The sequence below is a fragment of the Tursiops truncatus genome, chromosome 20, assembly GCF_011762595.2.
Source record: "Tursiops truncatus isolate mTurTru1 chromosome 20, mTurTru1.mat.Y, whole genome shotgun sequence".
In the NCBI taxonomy this organism is placed as follows: domain Eukaryota; kingdom Metazoa; phylum Chordata; class Mammalia; order Artiodactyla; family Delphinidae; genus Tursiops; species Tursiops truncatus.
In genome coordinates this window covers 7,150,242-7,168,502 of record NC_047053.1, presented here as the reverse complement: position 1 = coordinate 7,168,502, position 18,261 = coordinate 7,150,242, and the positions used below count along the sequence as shown (strand labels likewise).

Sequence of the window (18,261 nt, the reverse complement as noted above, 5' to 3'; positions counted from 1 at the left end):
GAGACCTGGAGGGAGGGAGGTAATCCTGTGTACCTTTTCTATTGCTCCATGCATTCTCATCCAGTTACTGCAGGAATGGGAGAGACGGGAGTAGCTTGAAAAGTCTTCCAAATTAGTAATCACCTTCCATGACTCACCAGCGTTTCCTGTCTCTCTCAAATCCTGCTCTCAAATCCCTAGAGCCAAGAATCTCCCTGTGAGCCTCGGGGAGCTGAAGGATAATCAAACTGTTAATATGTTAGTAAGGGTGTTATAAGCCAGGGGTTCCTGGAACTTTCCTGGTAGGCAGCCTTGGAGACAGTGGGGAAGGATTCCAGAATCTGTGCTTTTAAACCTTGGGGATTGAAATCTAGGTGGGCACCTTTTATTTTACAGATGAGGAAACATTTATGCATTCAACAAATATTGAGTGTCTAGATACTATACAGGGAGCATGGAACACATGTGGGGTGATGAGTGCAAAACCCGATCCTGGGGCTCCTCTCCTGGAGCTTACGGTCCAGTGGGAGAGATGGATGCGAGTGAAGTAATACCACGGGCCCACGATTAGAACTGGTGACAAGTGCTACAAAATAAAGATGCTCTATTTACAGTAGCCAGGACATGGAAGCAACCTAAGTGTCCATCGACAGATGAATGGATAAAGAAGATGTGACACATATATACAATGGAATATTACTCAGCCATAAAAGGAAACAAAATTGAGTTATTTATAGTGAGGTGGATGGACCTAGAGTCTGTCATACAGAGTGAAGTAAGTCAGAAAGAGAAAAACAAATACCGTATGCTAACACATATATATGGAATGTAAAAAAAAAAAAAAGGTTCTGATGAACCTAGGGGCAGGACAGGAATAAAGACACAGACGTAGAGAATGGACTTGAGGACAAGGGGAGGGGGAAGGGTAGGCTGGGACGAAGTGAGAGAGTGGCATGGACATATATATACTACCAAATGTAAAATAGACAGCTAGTGGGAAGCAGCTGCATGGCACAGGGAGATCAGCTCTGTGCTTTGTGACCACCTAGAGGGGTGGGATAAGGAGGGTGGGAGGGAGACGCAAGAGGGAGGGGATATGGGGTTGTATGTATGCATATAGCTGATTCACTTTGTTATAAAGCAGAAACTAACACACCATTGTAAAGCAATTATACTCCAATAAAGATGTTAAAAAAATAAAAATAAAAAATAAAGATGCTCTACGGCAATTCTGGCAGGAGGACGTGGTTGTTTGGGGAAGGTGGTGTGAGAAGGTGGGCTAGGAAGTCTTCCCAGGAGAGGGAACCATTGAGTTGAGTTTTGAAGGATGAAGGGTCAGCTAAGGACATGGGAGGGTGGGAAAGTGCATTATAGTTCCTGAGACTGAAACTGCCAGTCCCTGAGGGGGTGGGGCTGGGCAGGATAAATGCCTGATAAAATGAATTGATGAAAGCCTATGTGGCTGGGGGGAGGGGCTGGAGAATGGGTTTGGGAGAAGCCACAGAAGGTTGTGTAGAGGAGTTTGGTCTTTAAGAGGGATTATTAGCTTCACACCGAGGAAGGGAGGAAGTTGAGAAGCAGCCAGCAGGCTGGAGTGAGTTACTCCAGCGCAGCCACCCAAAAAGGATGGGTCTGTGGTGTTCCCCCTCCCTGGGCCCTGAGTCACCCAGCTTCCCAGTGATAGTAGGACTTAAGAGCAAATGAATAAATACATTTTAAAAATCCTGTCCATGGTATTATCCATAATACTTTGATTTCTAATGATGTAATTCAATGTATATAACTATAAAAAATTGGAAAATGCTAAAATGTAAAAAAAAAAAAAAAAGATCTGGAACTGCACCCCCTGGAGGTAACCATCACTGCTGTGTTGATGTGCTTCAGATCATGTACAAACAATTGGAAATTCTAGTTTTGTATCCTGCTGTTTTCAGTTAAGTATTATCATAAGACTTTCTCCTGGTCATTAAAATGTTTTATAAAACTTAATTTTTAATGATTGTGTAATATCTCATTAAATGAACCAATCCCTAGGGAGAGGTTTATGTACTGTACAATTTTCCAGCTATCATGCTACATTGAAAATTCTTGTATTTAAATCGTCGTCCTCAGCTCTGATCATTTCCATAAGCTTAATTCCTTGAAGTGAAACGACATGGTCAAAACAAAGATGACTGTTTTGTCCTTTTTATGTTTCTTGCTTTTTTTTTTTTTGCTGTCCGAGGGCTTCTCACTGTTGTGGCCTCTCCCGTTGCGGAGCACAGGCTCCGGACGCGCAGGCTCAGCGGCCATGGCTCACGGGCCCAGCCGCTCCGCGGCATGTGGGATCTTCCCGGACCGGGGCACGAACCCGCGTCCCCTGCATCGGCAGGCGGACTCACAACCACTGCGCCACCAGGGAAGCCCTGTTTCTTTCTTTTTAAATCAATTTTTACGAGGTATAAATTATGTACAGTGAAAGGCACCCATTTTTAAAAATTGAGTTATATGTGAGATATAACACTGTGTGGGGTATATACTACATTGGTTTGATACATTTGTACTGCAGTATGACTGCCAATAGTAGCATTGGTTAACACCCTTATCTCGTCATGTAATTATCATTTCTTTTAGCTCTGGGAACAACTAAGATCTAGTGTCTTAGCAAATTTATCGTTTATAGTACAGTTTTGTTGTCTATAATCACTGGACGGGTACACTTCATTTCATTGTACTTAGCAGATATTGCGTTCTTTACAAATTGAAGGTTTGTGACAGCCCTGCGTCAGTCAAGTCTATCAGCGCCCTTTTTCCAAGAGCCTTTGCTCACTTTGTGTCTCTGTCACATTTTGGTCATTCTCACAGTATCTACAACTTTTTCATTGTTATTATATTTGTTATGGTGATCTGTGATCAGTGATCTTTGATGTTACTATTATCATTGTTTTGGGCTGCCGTGAACTGCGCCTATATAAGATAGTGAACTTAAATGTGTGTGTTCTGACTGCTCCACCAACCGGCTGTTCCCCCACCTCTCTCCCTGTTCTTGGGCCTCCCTCTTCCCTGAGACACACAATATTGTAATTAGGCCATTTAATAACCCCACAGTGACCTCTAAGAGTTCAAGTGAAAGGAGAGGTCAATCCATGCGGCAAATGTCTTATTTTCGGAAATTGCCCCAGTTACCCTGACTGGTCAGCAGCCACCAACGTGGAGGCCAGACCCTCCACCAGCAACAGATTAGACTCGCTGAAGGCTCAGATGATGGTCAGCATTTTGTTAGCAATAAATTGTTTTAGTTATTTATTTTTGCCATTTTATTTTTTCTCAATTTTATTTTATAATCAATTGTTTTTTAATTAAGGTCTGTAGGTTGTTTTTTTTAGACAATGCTATTGTACATTGTACTTCTGTAGTGTTAAGAGACTACAGAATAGCGTGAATATAATTTTATATGCCCTGGGAAACCAAAAAATTCACGTGACTCGCTTTCTTGAGATATTTGCTTTATTATGGTGGTCTGGAACTGAACCTACAATAACTCTGAGGTCTGCCTGTACCATGTATTAGTCTCCAGGACTTATTAATCTACTAGTTACAACTATGTACCCTTACACACCATCTGTCCCATCTCTCCACCCTCAGCCCCTGATAACCACTGTTTTATTTTCTGCTTTTCCAATTTCAGTTGTTTTTTAGATTCCACATGGAAGAAGTATCATACACTATCTGTCTTTCTCTGTCTGACTTATTTCAGCATAATGCCCTCAAGGTCCATCCACATTGTTGCAAGTGGCAGAATTTCTTTTCTCGGGGCCGAGTAAAAATTTTAAGTGTAGAATCTGATGAGTTTTGACATGTATGTACCTGTATAATCACCATCCCAATTTTAAGTATTTATTGTTTTTTAGTTTTGTTTTTTTTTTTTTTTTTTGCGGTACGCGGGCCTCTCACTGTTGTGGCCTCTCCCGTTGTGGAGCCCAGGCTCCGGACGCGCAGGCTCAGCGGCCATGGCTCCCGGGACCAGCCGCTCCGCGGCATGTGGGATCTTCCCGGACCGGGGCACGAACCCGTGTCCCCTGCATCGGCAGGCGGACTCTCAACCACTGCGCCACCAGGGAAGCCCTGTTTTTTAGTTTTTAGTTCAATTTTGTTGGGCTTGATTATTTTTAGTACCCACATTGACAGATTTCTTTCCAAATGATTATATCAAGTCGTAGATACATCAGCAATGCGTATTTTCCTAAGTGTTGGTTATTCTCTCTAATTAATTTATTGAACAAAAAGAAATAGCATCTTGTTTTTACATGTGTTTTTTTGATTAGGAGTGAGGTGTTGGATTTTTCTGTGCTTTTTTTTTTACTAGTTGTAAGACTGCTCTTGGAATTGTCTGCTCATGTCGTTTGTCCGTTCTGCCTCGGTCTTAATGTTCTTTTTTCTTGTTTCTGTAAGTTCCTTAACTCTAGTCATATTTGCTGCACATATCTTCTCCCAACTCTCTCCTTCTCCCTCCGGAAAGTTTTAGATTTATTTATCTCATACCTTTTGATAAACATTCTATGTTATGTACTTCTAGTTTTTCTATGGCTGTATTAAGGATTTCAGCCATCTGGAATTTATCGTAGCTCACGTGCTTGAGGATCAATTTTAGACTAACAATTTTAGACGTACAGTAGGCCTCAAGCGATACGGCGGAGGCATTGCTTTTTAAAAACAAGGATACCTTCATCACTTGTATGTTTTGGAAGTTCTGGACAAAACCAGTAAGACGTGAAGTGGAAATGGAAAAAACAATATATTGAACAGAAGGAAAATTACTAAATCGTTCTAGAAATCCGTATTTTAGAATGATTGCTGTCGCTAATGGGTTCAGGTACAACATAGACAGTCAAAAGCAAGACCTATTTAGAAACATGAAAATGAGATTTCATACCTGAAACCAACCCAATGTATGAAATAAGTAGGAATACTTCTTAAAACAAATATGTTATAAATTATCAGTGGTGAGAGGAAGAAATACACACACACACACACACACACACACACACACACACGGATAGAGCTATGCCGTATTGCAGGGTAGAAATACCAAATATTGCCATTCATCTCTCCCAAGTTAAATCCCAAGGATTTAGCTTTCATGCAGTTCTAGTTACATTTCAATAGACTTTCTATGGGAATGTTTTCTGTAGAATCAGGAGGTAAAGTTATCTTAAAAAACTCTGTAAAATACCTGACAGATACTGTTATAATTGGGAAAAGACCAATAAAGAATAGTGTTCACTGTTAAAAACATTCACAATGTACAAGTCAAAATGAAAATTACCTGTGGTCCCATCTTTCTATAACCATTTGTTAATGTTTTGCCAGACATTTTCTGGTCTTTTACCTTTCTATCTATAAATATATTTTTAAAATCTCAAATATACATTTTTGCTGTTTTTTTTTTTAACGACAGGATTATTTATCTTCTTTTCTCATTAGTATTTCCTGACGCATAATTTTTAAGGCCATCTGGTATAAGTGTGCAGTAAGTTCTCCCCAGATAACTTTGAGATATCTTTGCTTGGATCTCTCATTTCCTTAGGCTAAACCTCTTAAAGTAGAATCACTGTGTTTATAAAGAGGGACATTATTAAGGCCTTATCTTGTCTGTCTTCTTGAAGTTGTCAAATTCTTTCTGGAAAGGTTGTGTGGCTTTATGGCCAGACTAAGAAGACAAGAGTGTCAGTCTTAAAGGATCAGCCTGATTAGCAGGAGAGGAATGGATCTCACATGGAAGAAAGAATAAGGAAAGGTATAGCCCATAGAAGTGGGAAAGTATGTTTGGGGCACCCGAGTGGCTCACTTACCTGGAGCTTTGAAACATGAGATGGAGTGGTGAGTGATGGATGGGGCCAGACTGGAGGAATCTGGATTATTAGGTGGTGAGTCAGCGAGTCGGGAAGGGTTTGGGTGGGGACATGACATTACCAGCTGGGCTGTGGGAAGAAGGGTCTGTCCTGTCCTGCAGGCAGTGGGTGGTCAGGGGGAGGTGCTGGGGGCCGGGCTCCCCTCGAGGTAGGCATTGCAGTCTGGGTCAGCGGGAGTTAGGACTCAGCAGTGGGAATGGGACTCTGGTGAAGGGGTGGGATGGAAACAGTTGGGAAGGCAGACTCAGAATGCTTGATTGACGTGGGTGTGAGATGGAACCTGCAAGAGGACCCTGACACTAAGAGAAAGAGCTGACTTTAGAGATTTCAAGCCGGAGGGGCTTGAATGTTGGTACTAAGGATGTAGGTGTGAGGGAGGCTGGGAGGTAGGGTTGCCAGGTAAAATACATGATGCCCAGCTCCATTTGAATTTCAGATAAACAATAACTTGTTAGTAGAAATATATTCCCAATATGGCCTGGGACATACTTATACCACAAACATTACCATTATTTACTGCTTATTCAAGGTTCATTTTATTTGCTAATTGGGCAGCCCTGCTTGGGGGTCAAAGTGCAGAGAAGGCTAGACCCTCCAGTGCACCCAGGCTAGTGTGTTTCAACTAAAGACTCAGAACCAGCGTTTCAGTTAATTAAATCTTGGATTTCGCTTCGGTTCATCCTAAAGTTTCCTTTAAGTCTCAAGGAAAGATGAAAAAAAAGGAAAAGAAAAAAAGCCCAGGGCCTTTGATTAGATTGGGCTTGGTGAGATCTGCTGGGTTCACAGCTTTGCTCACACAGCTACCTCGGGTGGGCATGAACAGAGGACAGACCTACAGGGGACAAGGCCTGCCCTGTGCACTCACACAGAAAAGGGGGTTTGCTTACATTCAGATGCTCGTGCTTGCACAAAAAAGACCCTGGAAGGATGCTACGTAAGAAAATGTTCAAAGTGTCCTCCCTCTGGGGAGGGGAGGGGCACCCAGGCCTGGGAAGACTTTTCGTTACTGTTCTTTTTATATTTTGAATTATTTTTTTTAAGTAGGTGCATATATTACCCTTTGAAATAAACTTTTTGAAAGCTGGAACATGCATTTACCCAGAAAATGACAAAGCGGTCACCTTGTCTAACAGGACAGCATGAAGGGCACAGGAATGTGGGTGTTGTAGCCCCAGGCCCTAGACTAGTGCCTGGCCCCTAGTAGGCACTCAACAAATAAGTATTTATTAAAGGGATTAAGGACTGGCCCAAACATTTTGTGATCTAACCACAGAAGGAGATGTTTGCACTTCTCAAGTTTCATTCATTTTAGGAAGAGGCGGTGAAGGAACCACATGCGTGGTATTTAAGGAAGCCCACTTCAGTGGGCCATGTGGTCATTCTCAAAGAGGAGAGTTAACGCCGTGGGAATGAAGGAAACCACCGTGGAGAGAGAGGGACAAGAAGCTGTCCACCTTTGGGGTGAACAGAGAGAGACAGCGTGGAAATAGACTGAGGGTGTGGGTGGGGGGCCAGGTGAGCGTGCCCCTCAGCAATCCAAGGACCAGAGCTTCAGGGAGGAGAGATGATCACTCTATCAAAACAGTCTACCATGTGATCCAGCAGTCCCACTCCCGGGTATATTTCTAGAAAAAAATGAAAACACTAGTTTGAAAAGATACACGCCCCCCAATGTTCATAGCAGCACTATTTACATTAGTCAAGACATGGAAGCAAACTAAGTGCCCATCAACGGACGATTGGGGACTTCCCTGGTGGCGCAGTGGTTAAGAATCCGCCTGCCAATGCAGGGGACACGGGTTCGAGCCCTGGTCAGGGAAGATCCCACATGCCGCGGAGCAACTAAGCCCGTGTGCCACAACTACGGAGCCTGTGCTCTAGAGCCCGCGAGCCACAACTACTGAGCCCACGTGCCGCAACTACTGAGACCACCTGCCACAACTACTGAAGCCCACACGCCTAGAGCCTGTGCTCCACAACAAGCGAAGCCACCACAATGAGAAGCCCACGCACTGCAACGAAGAGTAACCCCCGCTTGCTGCAACCAGAGAAAGCCCGCACGCAGCAACGAAGACCCAACACAGCCAAAAATAAATAAAATTAAATGCTAAAAAAAATCTTAATCATTAAAAAAAAACAATTGGATTAAGAAGATGTGGTATAAACATCCAATGGAACATTTCTCAGCCATAAAAAAGAATGAAATACTGCCGTTTGCAGCAACGTGGATGGACCTGGAGAATATTATGCTTAGTGAAGTAAGTCAAAGGCAAATACTATATGATATCACTTACATGTGGAATCTAAAAAATAATACAAATGAATCTATATTCAAACAGAAACATATAGCACAGGGAACTCTACTCAAAAGAATCTAAAAAAGAGTGGATATATGTATAACCGGTTTACTTTGCCATACAGCAGAAACTAACAACATTGTAAATCAACTATACTTCAATAAAAATTAAAATAAAATAAAATAAAAAAGAAACAAAACAAAACGGAAACAGACTCACAGACATAGAAAACAAACTTGTGGTTACCAAAGGGGAAAGGGACAAATTAGGGGTATGGGATTAACATACAAACTACCATACATGAAATAGATAAGCAACAAGGATTTACTGTAGAGCACAGGGGATTATACCCATTATGTTGTAACAACCTATAATGGAATAGAATCTGCAAAAATACTGAATCACTACGCTGTACACCTGAGACTAACACAATATTGTAAATCAACTATACTTCAATTTAAAATATATATATATATATATATATATATACATATATTCAACAGACAACCCTGTGGGTTTTCAAAGGACAGGATACACAATGGTAGTCTTTCTAGAAAAAACGATGCCTCCTCCTATACAGAGAACCCTCACAGCATTTGGGGACACTGCCCCCCAAATGACAGGCTTTAGCAGGAAAGACCATTTCTCGCCCCACGTTGTTTCTGACTTGTCATCCTGGTCAAGGCTGAAGCACGACCATGGGTAGGCTTGGTGCTTCCAGGTCCTTATTTGGATGTTTGAAGGGCCAAATTGCCCCTCAAAGTGCGGGCTTCTCACTGCAGTGGCTTCTCTTGCTACATGGGCTCTAGGCGTGTGGGCTTCAGTAGTTGTGGCAGGTGGTCTCAGTAGTTGTGGCACGCGAGCTCAGTAGTTGTAGCTCGCGGGCTCTAGAGCTCAGGCTCAGTAGTTGCGGCGCACGGGCTTACTTGCTCCGCGGCATGTGGGATCTTCCCAGACCAGGGCTCGAACCCGTGTCCCCTGCATTGGCAGGCGGATTCTTAACCACTGCGCCACCGGGGAAGTCCCCAATTGTCCGTTGATGGGCACCTAGTTTGCTTCCATGTCTTGGCTAATGTAAACATTCTTCTATTCCTTTCAGAACGCTGTCTCCAAATATGGCTCTCAGTTCCAGGGCAATTCCCAGCACGACGCCCTGGAGTTCCTGCTCTGGTTGCTGGATCGTGTGCACGAGGACTTGGAGGGCGCGGCCCGGGGGCTGGGGTCCGACAAGGTCAGTCGCCCTCGAAACAACACGTGGTGTTTGATTTTCTTTTTTCCCCTTGCGCGTTTACTCAGCTCTTCAAAACTCAATCTTGAGATTCAGATCCGTAGATGTTTGCGTATTCTGGCCGGTGTTCACACAGGACCGTTCCCTGCTTCTTCCTGTTTGACCCTTTTGTTTTAGACCAGACGTTTCCTCCCATTGCAGTTCCTCATCCTCTTTAATCCCAGTGACAGGGTGAATAGGGTTTCTGTTTGGTTTAAAGTCTGAAAAAAAAAAATCTCCTTTTTGTCCAAAAAGTTTGGTCACCTGAGGCCATGGGTGCCATTGCTTATTGTTTTTAGATGCTTCCATTGTATCTCCACCCTTGCCTTTTCAGTTACTTATCCTACAGAGCAAGCGATTCCCAATCTTTTTTTTCAAGACACAGGATGGATGATCTTGGCATGTGGGCACACAGCAGTCCCAGATTTGGATGAAACCTCAAACCTTTGGGAGTAAGAAAGCCCTACGTCGTAGCCACCGCTAGTTGATAAATCAGCTGTGTTCTCTATGGGCTTTGCTAAATAAAGATCAGTGATGGGTTCTACTCGAATCCTATCCTTTTATCTCTCTCTTAAGAAAGTAAAAACGAGTGAAGTTACGATTCCATGAGTGAGCAGAATTATTACAACAATATCCATGAATAATCTGCTATAATTTAAAAAATGTTTCACAAGCTTTGGTAATTAATCAGTCGCATATTACTTTTTATGTGTCTCAAAACTGAGCCAGATGCAGCTACAAGAACTGCTGTACTTGTTTTTTGTTTGTTTGTTTTAATTCTGGACATTTTATTCCCATCCCCCTCGTGAAATCAATTAAAAAGCCCTTTGGAAGTGTTTCAATCTTTCACCCGTTACCTTCCCATCCTTACATTATCTGCTCAGAGACCATTATTCTAGAGTAATAAAGTTTGAATGGAAAAATGTGACACAAATGGACCTATCTACGAAACAGAAACAGACTCCCAGACGTAGAGAACAGACTTGTGGTTGCCAAGGGGGAGGGGGTTGGGGGAGGGAACTATTGGGCGTTTGGGATTAGCAGATGCAAACTAGTTTATACAGGATGGATAAACAACAAGGTCCTACTGTAGAGCACAGGGAACTATATTCTATATCCTGAGAAAAATCATAATGGAAAGGAATATGAAAAAGAATGGACATATATGTATAACTGAATCACTTTGCTGTACAGCAGAAATTAACACAGCATTGTAAATCAACTATATTCAATAAAATAAATTTTAAAAATAAAAGAATAAATAAATGGGGGGGAGATTGAATGGCAGTCACAGTTTGTAGGATGAATGAATCGAGATACGTAATGTGCAGCATGAGGACCGTAGTTAATAATACCATACCGAGTGCTGGAAATTTGCTAAGGGAGTCGATTTCAGGCCCTCTCACCACACATAATAAAAGGTAACTACATGAGGAGGTGGATATGTTGATTGGCTTGACTGAAGTAATCATTTCACCATGTAGATGTGTATCAAATCGTCATGTTGCACTCCTTAAATACATACGATGTTTATTTAAAGATAAAATGGCTCAAGAAGCTGAGTCATTTTTTTTTCTTAACTTGTCCACACAGCCAGCTGTTGTCTTTGTTTCTTTCCCTTTTAAAAATGACAAGCGGCAACTTTAAGAAAAGGAGGGCATAGCCGTATATGTCTTGAATAAAGAATAGACCTCTTTTAAACAACAATATAATGTAGAAGCTAAGAGCTTGACAGAGCTGCAGAAAGAGTACTCATGTCTGAGACAGCAGGTTGCCCAAAGCATGGAACAGGGAAGATAATGATTGTACAGTGTTCTGTACTCCTCAGAGCACATCTTGGAGTGTTATACACAGTATGAGTAGCTACTATCATTTGCGGGGTGTTGTTAGAGTTATTATCCCCATTTTATATATGGGTAAACCAAGAATCAGAGAGGCTGTGTAACCTTCCTGAAGCAGCACAGCTTAAGAAGAGGTAGAGTCAGGATTCAAATCCAAGGGAGGTCTGGCTTGAAAGCCTGTTTCCTTATCTTAAAAGGAACCATCCCAGGACTTCCCTAGTAGTCCAGTGGTTAAGACTTCACCTTCCACTGCAAGGGGCACAGGTTCGATCCCTGGTTGGGGAACTAAGATCCCACATGCCAAAAAGATAGAAAAATAAAAAGAACCACTCCATTCACCCCCAAAACACACAAACGAAACAAAGCAAAAACTTCACCAAACAGAACCTGGGAGGACCAGACACTTAAAGGTTATGGTGGTTTCTCTGGGTTGTGGGATTGTGGGTGATTTTTCTTATACGTACGATGATTTTCTGTTTATCTAATTCAGACCCTTTTAGTTGCAACTTGGTCCAACTTAAGGAGAGGGCATTTATTGTCTTTTAGAACTTGTGAGTCCAAGGGTTGATCCAGCTTCAGGTAAGGCTGGATCCAAGGTCTCCTTATCTCTTGTCTTTCTCTTCATTCTCAGACTGACTCTGCCCATCTAGTGGCAGGAGGGGCCCCTGCAGTGCTCACAGAGCCTTTTTCACTTGGGATTCCAGAAAAAGCCCAGGCAAGAGTCCGATTGTCTTAGCGTGGCTCACATGTCCACTCCTGGGCAGGTGACCAGCAGGATGGAATATTCTGATTGGGCACATGGGTCCCATGCCTGTGGGGTGAACTCCACCCAAATCACATGGGTAAGGAAGGTTTCTGTAGAGCTGGGGCACGTTGGAAAGGAATGCTGAGATGACAAACGTGTCACTACACTGTATTCCATAATCTTAGCATGAACACATTTTGAAATCAGAATGATGTATTAAAAAGAGAGAGATGTGGCTTCCCTGGTGGCGCAGTGGTTGGGAGTCCGCCTGCTGATGCAGGGGACGCGGGTTCGTGCCCCGGTCCGGGAAGATCCCACATGCCGCGGAGCGGCTGGGCCTGTAAGCCATGGCCGCTGAGCCTGCGCTTCCGAAGCCTGTGCTCCGCAACGGGAGAGGCCACAACACTGAGAGGCCCGCATACTGCAAAAAAAGAAAAAAAGAGATACTGTTTATTGAAGTGTGTTACATGCCAGACATTTCATATGATGCTTTTCATGACTTATTTCACTGATGCATAGGAGACACTCAATAAAACCCCTGAATGGTTGAATAAATTAAGTAGTTATCATGCTTTAATATTTGATAACTCATAATAAGGATAATAATAAGTAACTCATAATAAGGTTAATTCATATATTACAGTTAATGGAAATTTAGGTTAAATTGTCCAAGGTCCTTCAACTTCTACCTGTGGAAAGAGAATCAAACCTGAGTCTGTCTATTTCAAAGCCAGTGTGCTGGATCCCTTTCCTTATCCCGAGTTTCTTGTGCCTTCTGTTTCCCACCAGAGGGAGGGAGGAGACCTGGGTGCCTCTTCCTTCTGGCTGCATCTAGAAAAGTCTTCTTGGGAGTTTCCTGGTGGCCTAGTGGTTAGCATTCCAGTCTTTCACTGCCATGGCCCGGGTTCAATCCCTGGTCAGGGAACTGAGATCCCGTAAGCCGTGTGGCATGGCCAAAAAAAAAAAAAAAAAACCAACAACAGCAAGCTTTTTGTCCTGTGCCAGGCAGTGCTTCCTACCTGGAAAGTAGGAGGGATAAACAGCCTTCCCAATTACCTTTCAGTCTTCCTCTTTTGTGCCTTTGTGGCAGGAAAAGGCTTTGGACTTAAGGATGAGGAAAAGCACAGAGAGGTTAAGTAACTTGCCCTAAGTCACACAGCAAATCAGTGGGAGAGCAAGGATCCAGATCTAGAAAATTCAACTCTAGAACAGGGCTTCTTAGCCTCAGCACGTTTGACATTGGAGCTGGGTAATTCTTTACTGGGAGGGGTGTTGTCCTGTGCGTTGTAGCATTTGTAGCGCCCTTCTACCTACCAGACGCCAGTGGTACCCCTAACTGTGATTGATAAGCAAAAATGTCTCCAGACATGGCCAAATGTCCCCTGGTCGGGGGAGGGAAAAGCGTTTCCCCATTGAGAACCTCTGCTCTGGAGCCTTTGCTCCCAACCACAGTTCACCACCCCCAAACCTTTCTTTAAGACGCCTTTGAGTTTATTTAAGCCAATAATCCATAACAACTTCAAAACCCACATAAAAGCAGCCCTAATTGGTCTTCCAATTTCCAGTGTGCCCCGCTACTATATGTATATGTTCTCCACGCTGCAGCCAGAGTGATCTTTTCAGAGAGGAAATAAGATCACGTCACTGTCCTGCTTAAATTCCCCTGGTGGCTTCCTGTTGCACTTACAACAGAATCCGGACTCCTATGCGGCTGACGGGGCCCTACCTGACTGGCCCACCAATCACTCCACCTGGTTTCAGGCCCCTCTGCCCCTTGCTCATCGTTCTCAGCCATGCTGGCTGCTTTCTGTTCCTTTAATGGCTAAGGGTGTCAGGAGGGCACCACAACCCAGCAAGACCAGGGGTGCTTGTTGGTCGAAGAGAGGAGCTTGGCCCACTCTTCATTTGATCTGATTGAAACCAGAAAAGATCTTTTTCTCTGTCTGGGGTCAAAACCTCTCCTGAAATTCACTCTTAGAAAATCGGGCTGCCTGCGGAGGCCTGGCTGTGAACGCTTGAAGGTGAACGAGCAGAGCTATTGGACTATTTGGCACAAACTTGATTTTCTGTTTCCAAGAAGGAAAGGGACTGTCCCCTGTGTAACTCTGAACAATTTCTCTTTCTGAGGTTATTTCTGTTTCAAAACATATGAAAGCCATGTAGTTCGATTTATTTGAAACTAGAATAGAAAACATAAGGACCGCTTTCTTCTCTGTTAATGCAACGATAAATGTTTTTGTCTGGTGAATAGGGCCTCTTTTTACTATCCTGTAGACACTGTGACACTAGCAACCTTTTGGGTAGTTTATCGTACAGGAAACGCCACTCTTGCAGAATTAAGAAAGGGATGAGGGTGGGGAGAAGACCAGGAAGCTAACATTTATTAAGCACCTACTGTGTGCCAGGCAGGATACCCACATCTTTTTTCGTTCAAATGATGGCTCCGTGAGGTGGATGTAATAGTCCGATTGATGTGGAATGAGGCTCAGGGAGGGTTTTAGGGTCACTTGGTTAGCAGGGTAGCGCCAGCCGGGTCTCACCTGATAGACCATGCTTTGTGAGTGACCCTCTGCTGCCTCTTACCCCAGCCTTGTCTGGGATTTTCACTTTCCATACCCATCCTTGGATGGTCACGTCCACAGCCTCTCTCAACGCGTGCTGCCTTATCGTCTGGGTGCAGACGCAGCCCGGATCATTGTGAGGTCTTTGGTTGCGAGGAACGGCAGCCAACCAGATGACTCAAACAAGAAGGGGATTAGTTGGAAGGCTAAGGGGAGTGTGCAGAATCGAAGGGGAGGCTGAAGACCAGGCTTGGAACCATCAAGAACCAGACAGCTCTGGGGTGAGGGTGTCTCAGTGGCAGGAGCAGCTCAATCCTCCAGCCTGGACACTAGAGTCGGCGTTTGCAGCCTTTAGGTCACTCTGCCCATGGTTGACACGCAGGGCAAGAACATCTCATCCGTCTAGCTTGGGTCATGTGCCTGCCTGTCTCTTGGTAAGGGAGGACAGGACCCCCGAGGAAAGAGCCTCCCCCACCTCCCCGTGGACTGAGGCTACTCCCAAAGAAGAAGGGTCAATCCTGAGCAGGCCCAGATGCCAGTGTCCGCTCTGTACCCAAGTTCTGTCTCTCCTCCGAGCCCTTCAGTTACCTGCTGTAGGTGTCTCTGCCTCGAACTTGGCTTGCCCTCCCCTCCTCCCCTGACCCACTTCTCCTTTTGCCTTTCCCTCTTCTGTTAACGGAAAGTGGTTCTCCAGGCATCAGACTGGAAGCTTGGAGCTGGCCCTGTGTATCCCTCCTCTGTCTCCGTTTCCTTCCCCTTCAGGTGCTCAGTTAGGAGCTGTGCGCACAGGGTGTCTTGATTGAGTTCCTACCTCCTTTTTATTTTCATGGCTCCTACTCTAGTTCACCCTGTTGGCACCCGGACCCTTGAGCCTCATGATTTGTGTCCTAACTCCAGACGCCCCCTCCTTCATCGTGCCCACGCCTGTCAGGTTATAGCGTGTCTCTGTGCGTGTAGCCACCGCTTAGGTTCAAAACCCACTAGACACTCGCCTTCGTGTAACAACAGCAAACACTTATACAGCGCTTGCTGTGTGCCAGGCCCTATTCTAAGTGTTTTATATACATTAACTCTTTTAATCTCAAAATATCCCTAGCACATTGGTACTATCGTTCATTACCCCTTTATGAAATTGGAAAACCATGGAACAAAGGGTTTAAGTAATTGATTTAGCTGGATCAGAGGTTGAGAAACTCTCACAGCTAAGTACCAGTGCAGGGATTTGAACCCCAGCAGTCTGACTCCAGCGTCTAACCCTTAACCCTGGTACTATGCTGTTTACTGAACCAGGAATCTTCTTTAGGACATTTAAGGCCCCATCCAACATGGTACCAGACTCCCTCTCTAGCTCTGTTTTCTACTCCCCTTTGTACATCCCGTATTCTGGTCAAATTGGGTTTAATGAAATAGTGGGACTGACTCTTCTTAGTATTTGTCACTCTTATTTGTACCAAAATTTTATTATGAAAAATTTCAAACATGGAAAAGTTGGATTCCTTATACAGCGAATATCTCCTACCCACCACCTAGATTCTATAATTTACATTTTACTAAAATTGCTTTATCATGTATTTATCTACCTATCCATCCGTCTGTCCACTCATCACTCCATCTTTTTCTCATCTTTTTTTTTTTGGATGCATTTTAAATTAAATTTCAGACATCAGTACATTTCTCCCCAAACAGTTCCCCTGTGGTCCTTTCTCCTGGCTCTTTGCCGGCCTTAAAGACGGATGTGACGTGGCCATAAGCCATGGAATTCCCGCAGCTACCAGAAGGTAGAAGAGGCAAGGAACGTACTTTCCCCCAGAACCTCCAGAGGGAGTGCGGCCTTGCTGACACCTTGGTTTTGGCTCCGTGATGCTGATTTTGGATGTCCAGTCTCGAGACCTGTGAGGGGACACATTTCTGTTGTTTCAAGCCACTAGTTTGTGGTCGTTTGTTACAGCAGCAACAGGACACTTATACGTAAGGGAATGTAGAGAAGGATACAATAGGACAGATTGTGGAGGGAGGAGGCTCAGGCATCCATTATTCTAAGGTGCAAACCTGGTCTGTCTGAGAAAGAGAATGCTCATGTGAAGACTGGCTCCCTGGAAAACGTGGACAGAAACAGCTTAGCAGGTGGAAGATGGGCAGATTTGGTGTGGATGTATTTGAAGTGATGGCAGCTCACCCAAGTGAAATGTACAGAAGGCATCTAGACACAGGGGGCCTAGAAGGATGGAGGTAAAGAACGGGGTTCTCCACCAAGGTTCATGCTCTTTCAGCGCACACACGCACACACACACACTCTCATAGTCTCTCTCCCGCTGTCTCTCTCTCCTCTCTCTCTGTCTGTCTCTGTCTCTCGGAATTGGGGAGGTCCAGGGATTGAAGGAGAGGCGGATTACGGTAAGACAACATGGAAGGTCCTGGTTCTGCAGGTTTAGGTCCATAGAATGGTGCTGAGGACCCAGGAGGAGGTGTAGGTTCGCTGGTCTGAACGCAGTGGAGTGATGAGAGGCACATCTGATCTTGCTTCCTCTCCTCATTTCTTTGCAGCTTCAGCCTGAAGCCAGGAAGACCTCCGAGGACCTCCCGTCGCCATCAGCTCAGCTTCCTCTAGGCCAAAGCTTTGTGCAAAGCCACTTTCAAGCACAGTACAGGTAAGAATGGGGTGTGTTTAGAATCTGTCCTTAAGGGCTCAGCAAACTCCTATGCTGGTAACTAACCTCCCTTTGCCAGGTTTACCCCGAGATTACAAAACAACAGAAACCATAAACACCCTTCTCTCTCCCATTATAAATCCCAATTAACCACTAACTTCTATTGTCTCTGACCCTCAGTATTTCATTTTTTTGTGTTTTTTATTTTATTTTTGGCTGCGTTGGGTCTTCGTTGCTGCGCACGGGCTTTCTCTAGTTGCGGTGAGCGGGGGCGACTCTTCATTGCGGTGCGCGGGCTTCTCATTGCGGCGGCTTCTCTTGTTGCGGAGCACGGGCTCTAGGCACGCGGGCTTCAGTACTTGTGGCTCGCGGGCTCTAGAGCGCAGGCTCAGTAGTTGTGATGCACGGGCTTAGTTGCTCCACGGCATGTGGGATCTTCCCGGACCGTGGCTTGAACCCGTGTCCCCTGCGTTGGCAGGTGGACTCTTAACCACTGTGCCACCAGGGAAGCCCCCTCAGTATTTCTTTTCTTTCTTGCTGTCTCCTGGGCCTTCCATCCCCCCCTTGAAGGAGAGGTGATGCAAGCATGGTTCTCCAGAGTATGAATGTGGAGGCCAGGATCTCCCCAGCAGGCCATCATTGAGAAGTGGATGAGATCTTTCTGGTTTGTTCTTTATTGCCAGAGAACCAAGTTTCACACATTATTTCGAGTTCAAGATTTCCCAGCATAATGGAGGATATAAAAGATATATAATTATATAGACTCTGACTTCAGAAAGTATATGTTCTCTTTGGGCTTTTATATATGACAGTTCAGAGATTCACATAAGGCAGAATATTTTCAAGAATGACAATGTTGTAATGAAAGCACTAACCCCCGGGGCTTCTCGAAGGAGGTATGCCTTTCCACGGATACGGTTGAAAAGGGTGGGAACATATTCAATGAGAGTGACATCCGCTTCGAGGTGGGAATGAGCGCAGTGATCAAGATTGAGGGGAAGCCACTGGTTACATAGATGTTCGCCCAGATAG

General features: G+C 44.4%; 1 protein-coding gene across 2 annotated transcripts in view; it reads left to right on the top strand.

Annotated features, from left to right (window-relative positions):
- USP43 (ubiquitin specific peptidase 43) overlaps positions 1-18,261 on the top strand; it is a 62,749-nt gene that overhangs the window by 2,631 nt on the left and 41,857 nt on the right. For both annotated transcript variants that reach the window (XM_019944259.3, XM_019944258.3), the window contains exons 2-3: positions 9,267-9,398; positions 17,126-17,229. In XM_019944259.3, the coding sequence (XP_019799818.2) occupies positions 9,267-9,398; positions 17,126-17,229 (236 nt within the window). The remainder of the gene's footprint in view (positions 1-9,266; positions 9,399-17,125; positions 17,230-18,261) is intronic.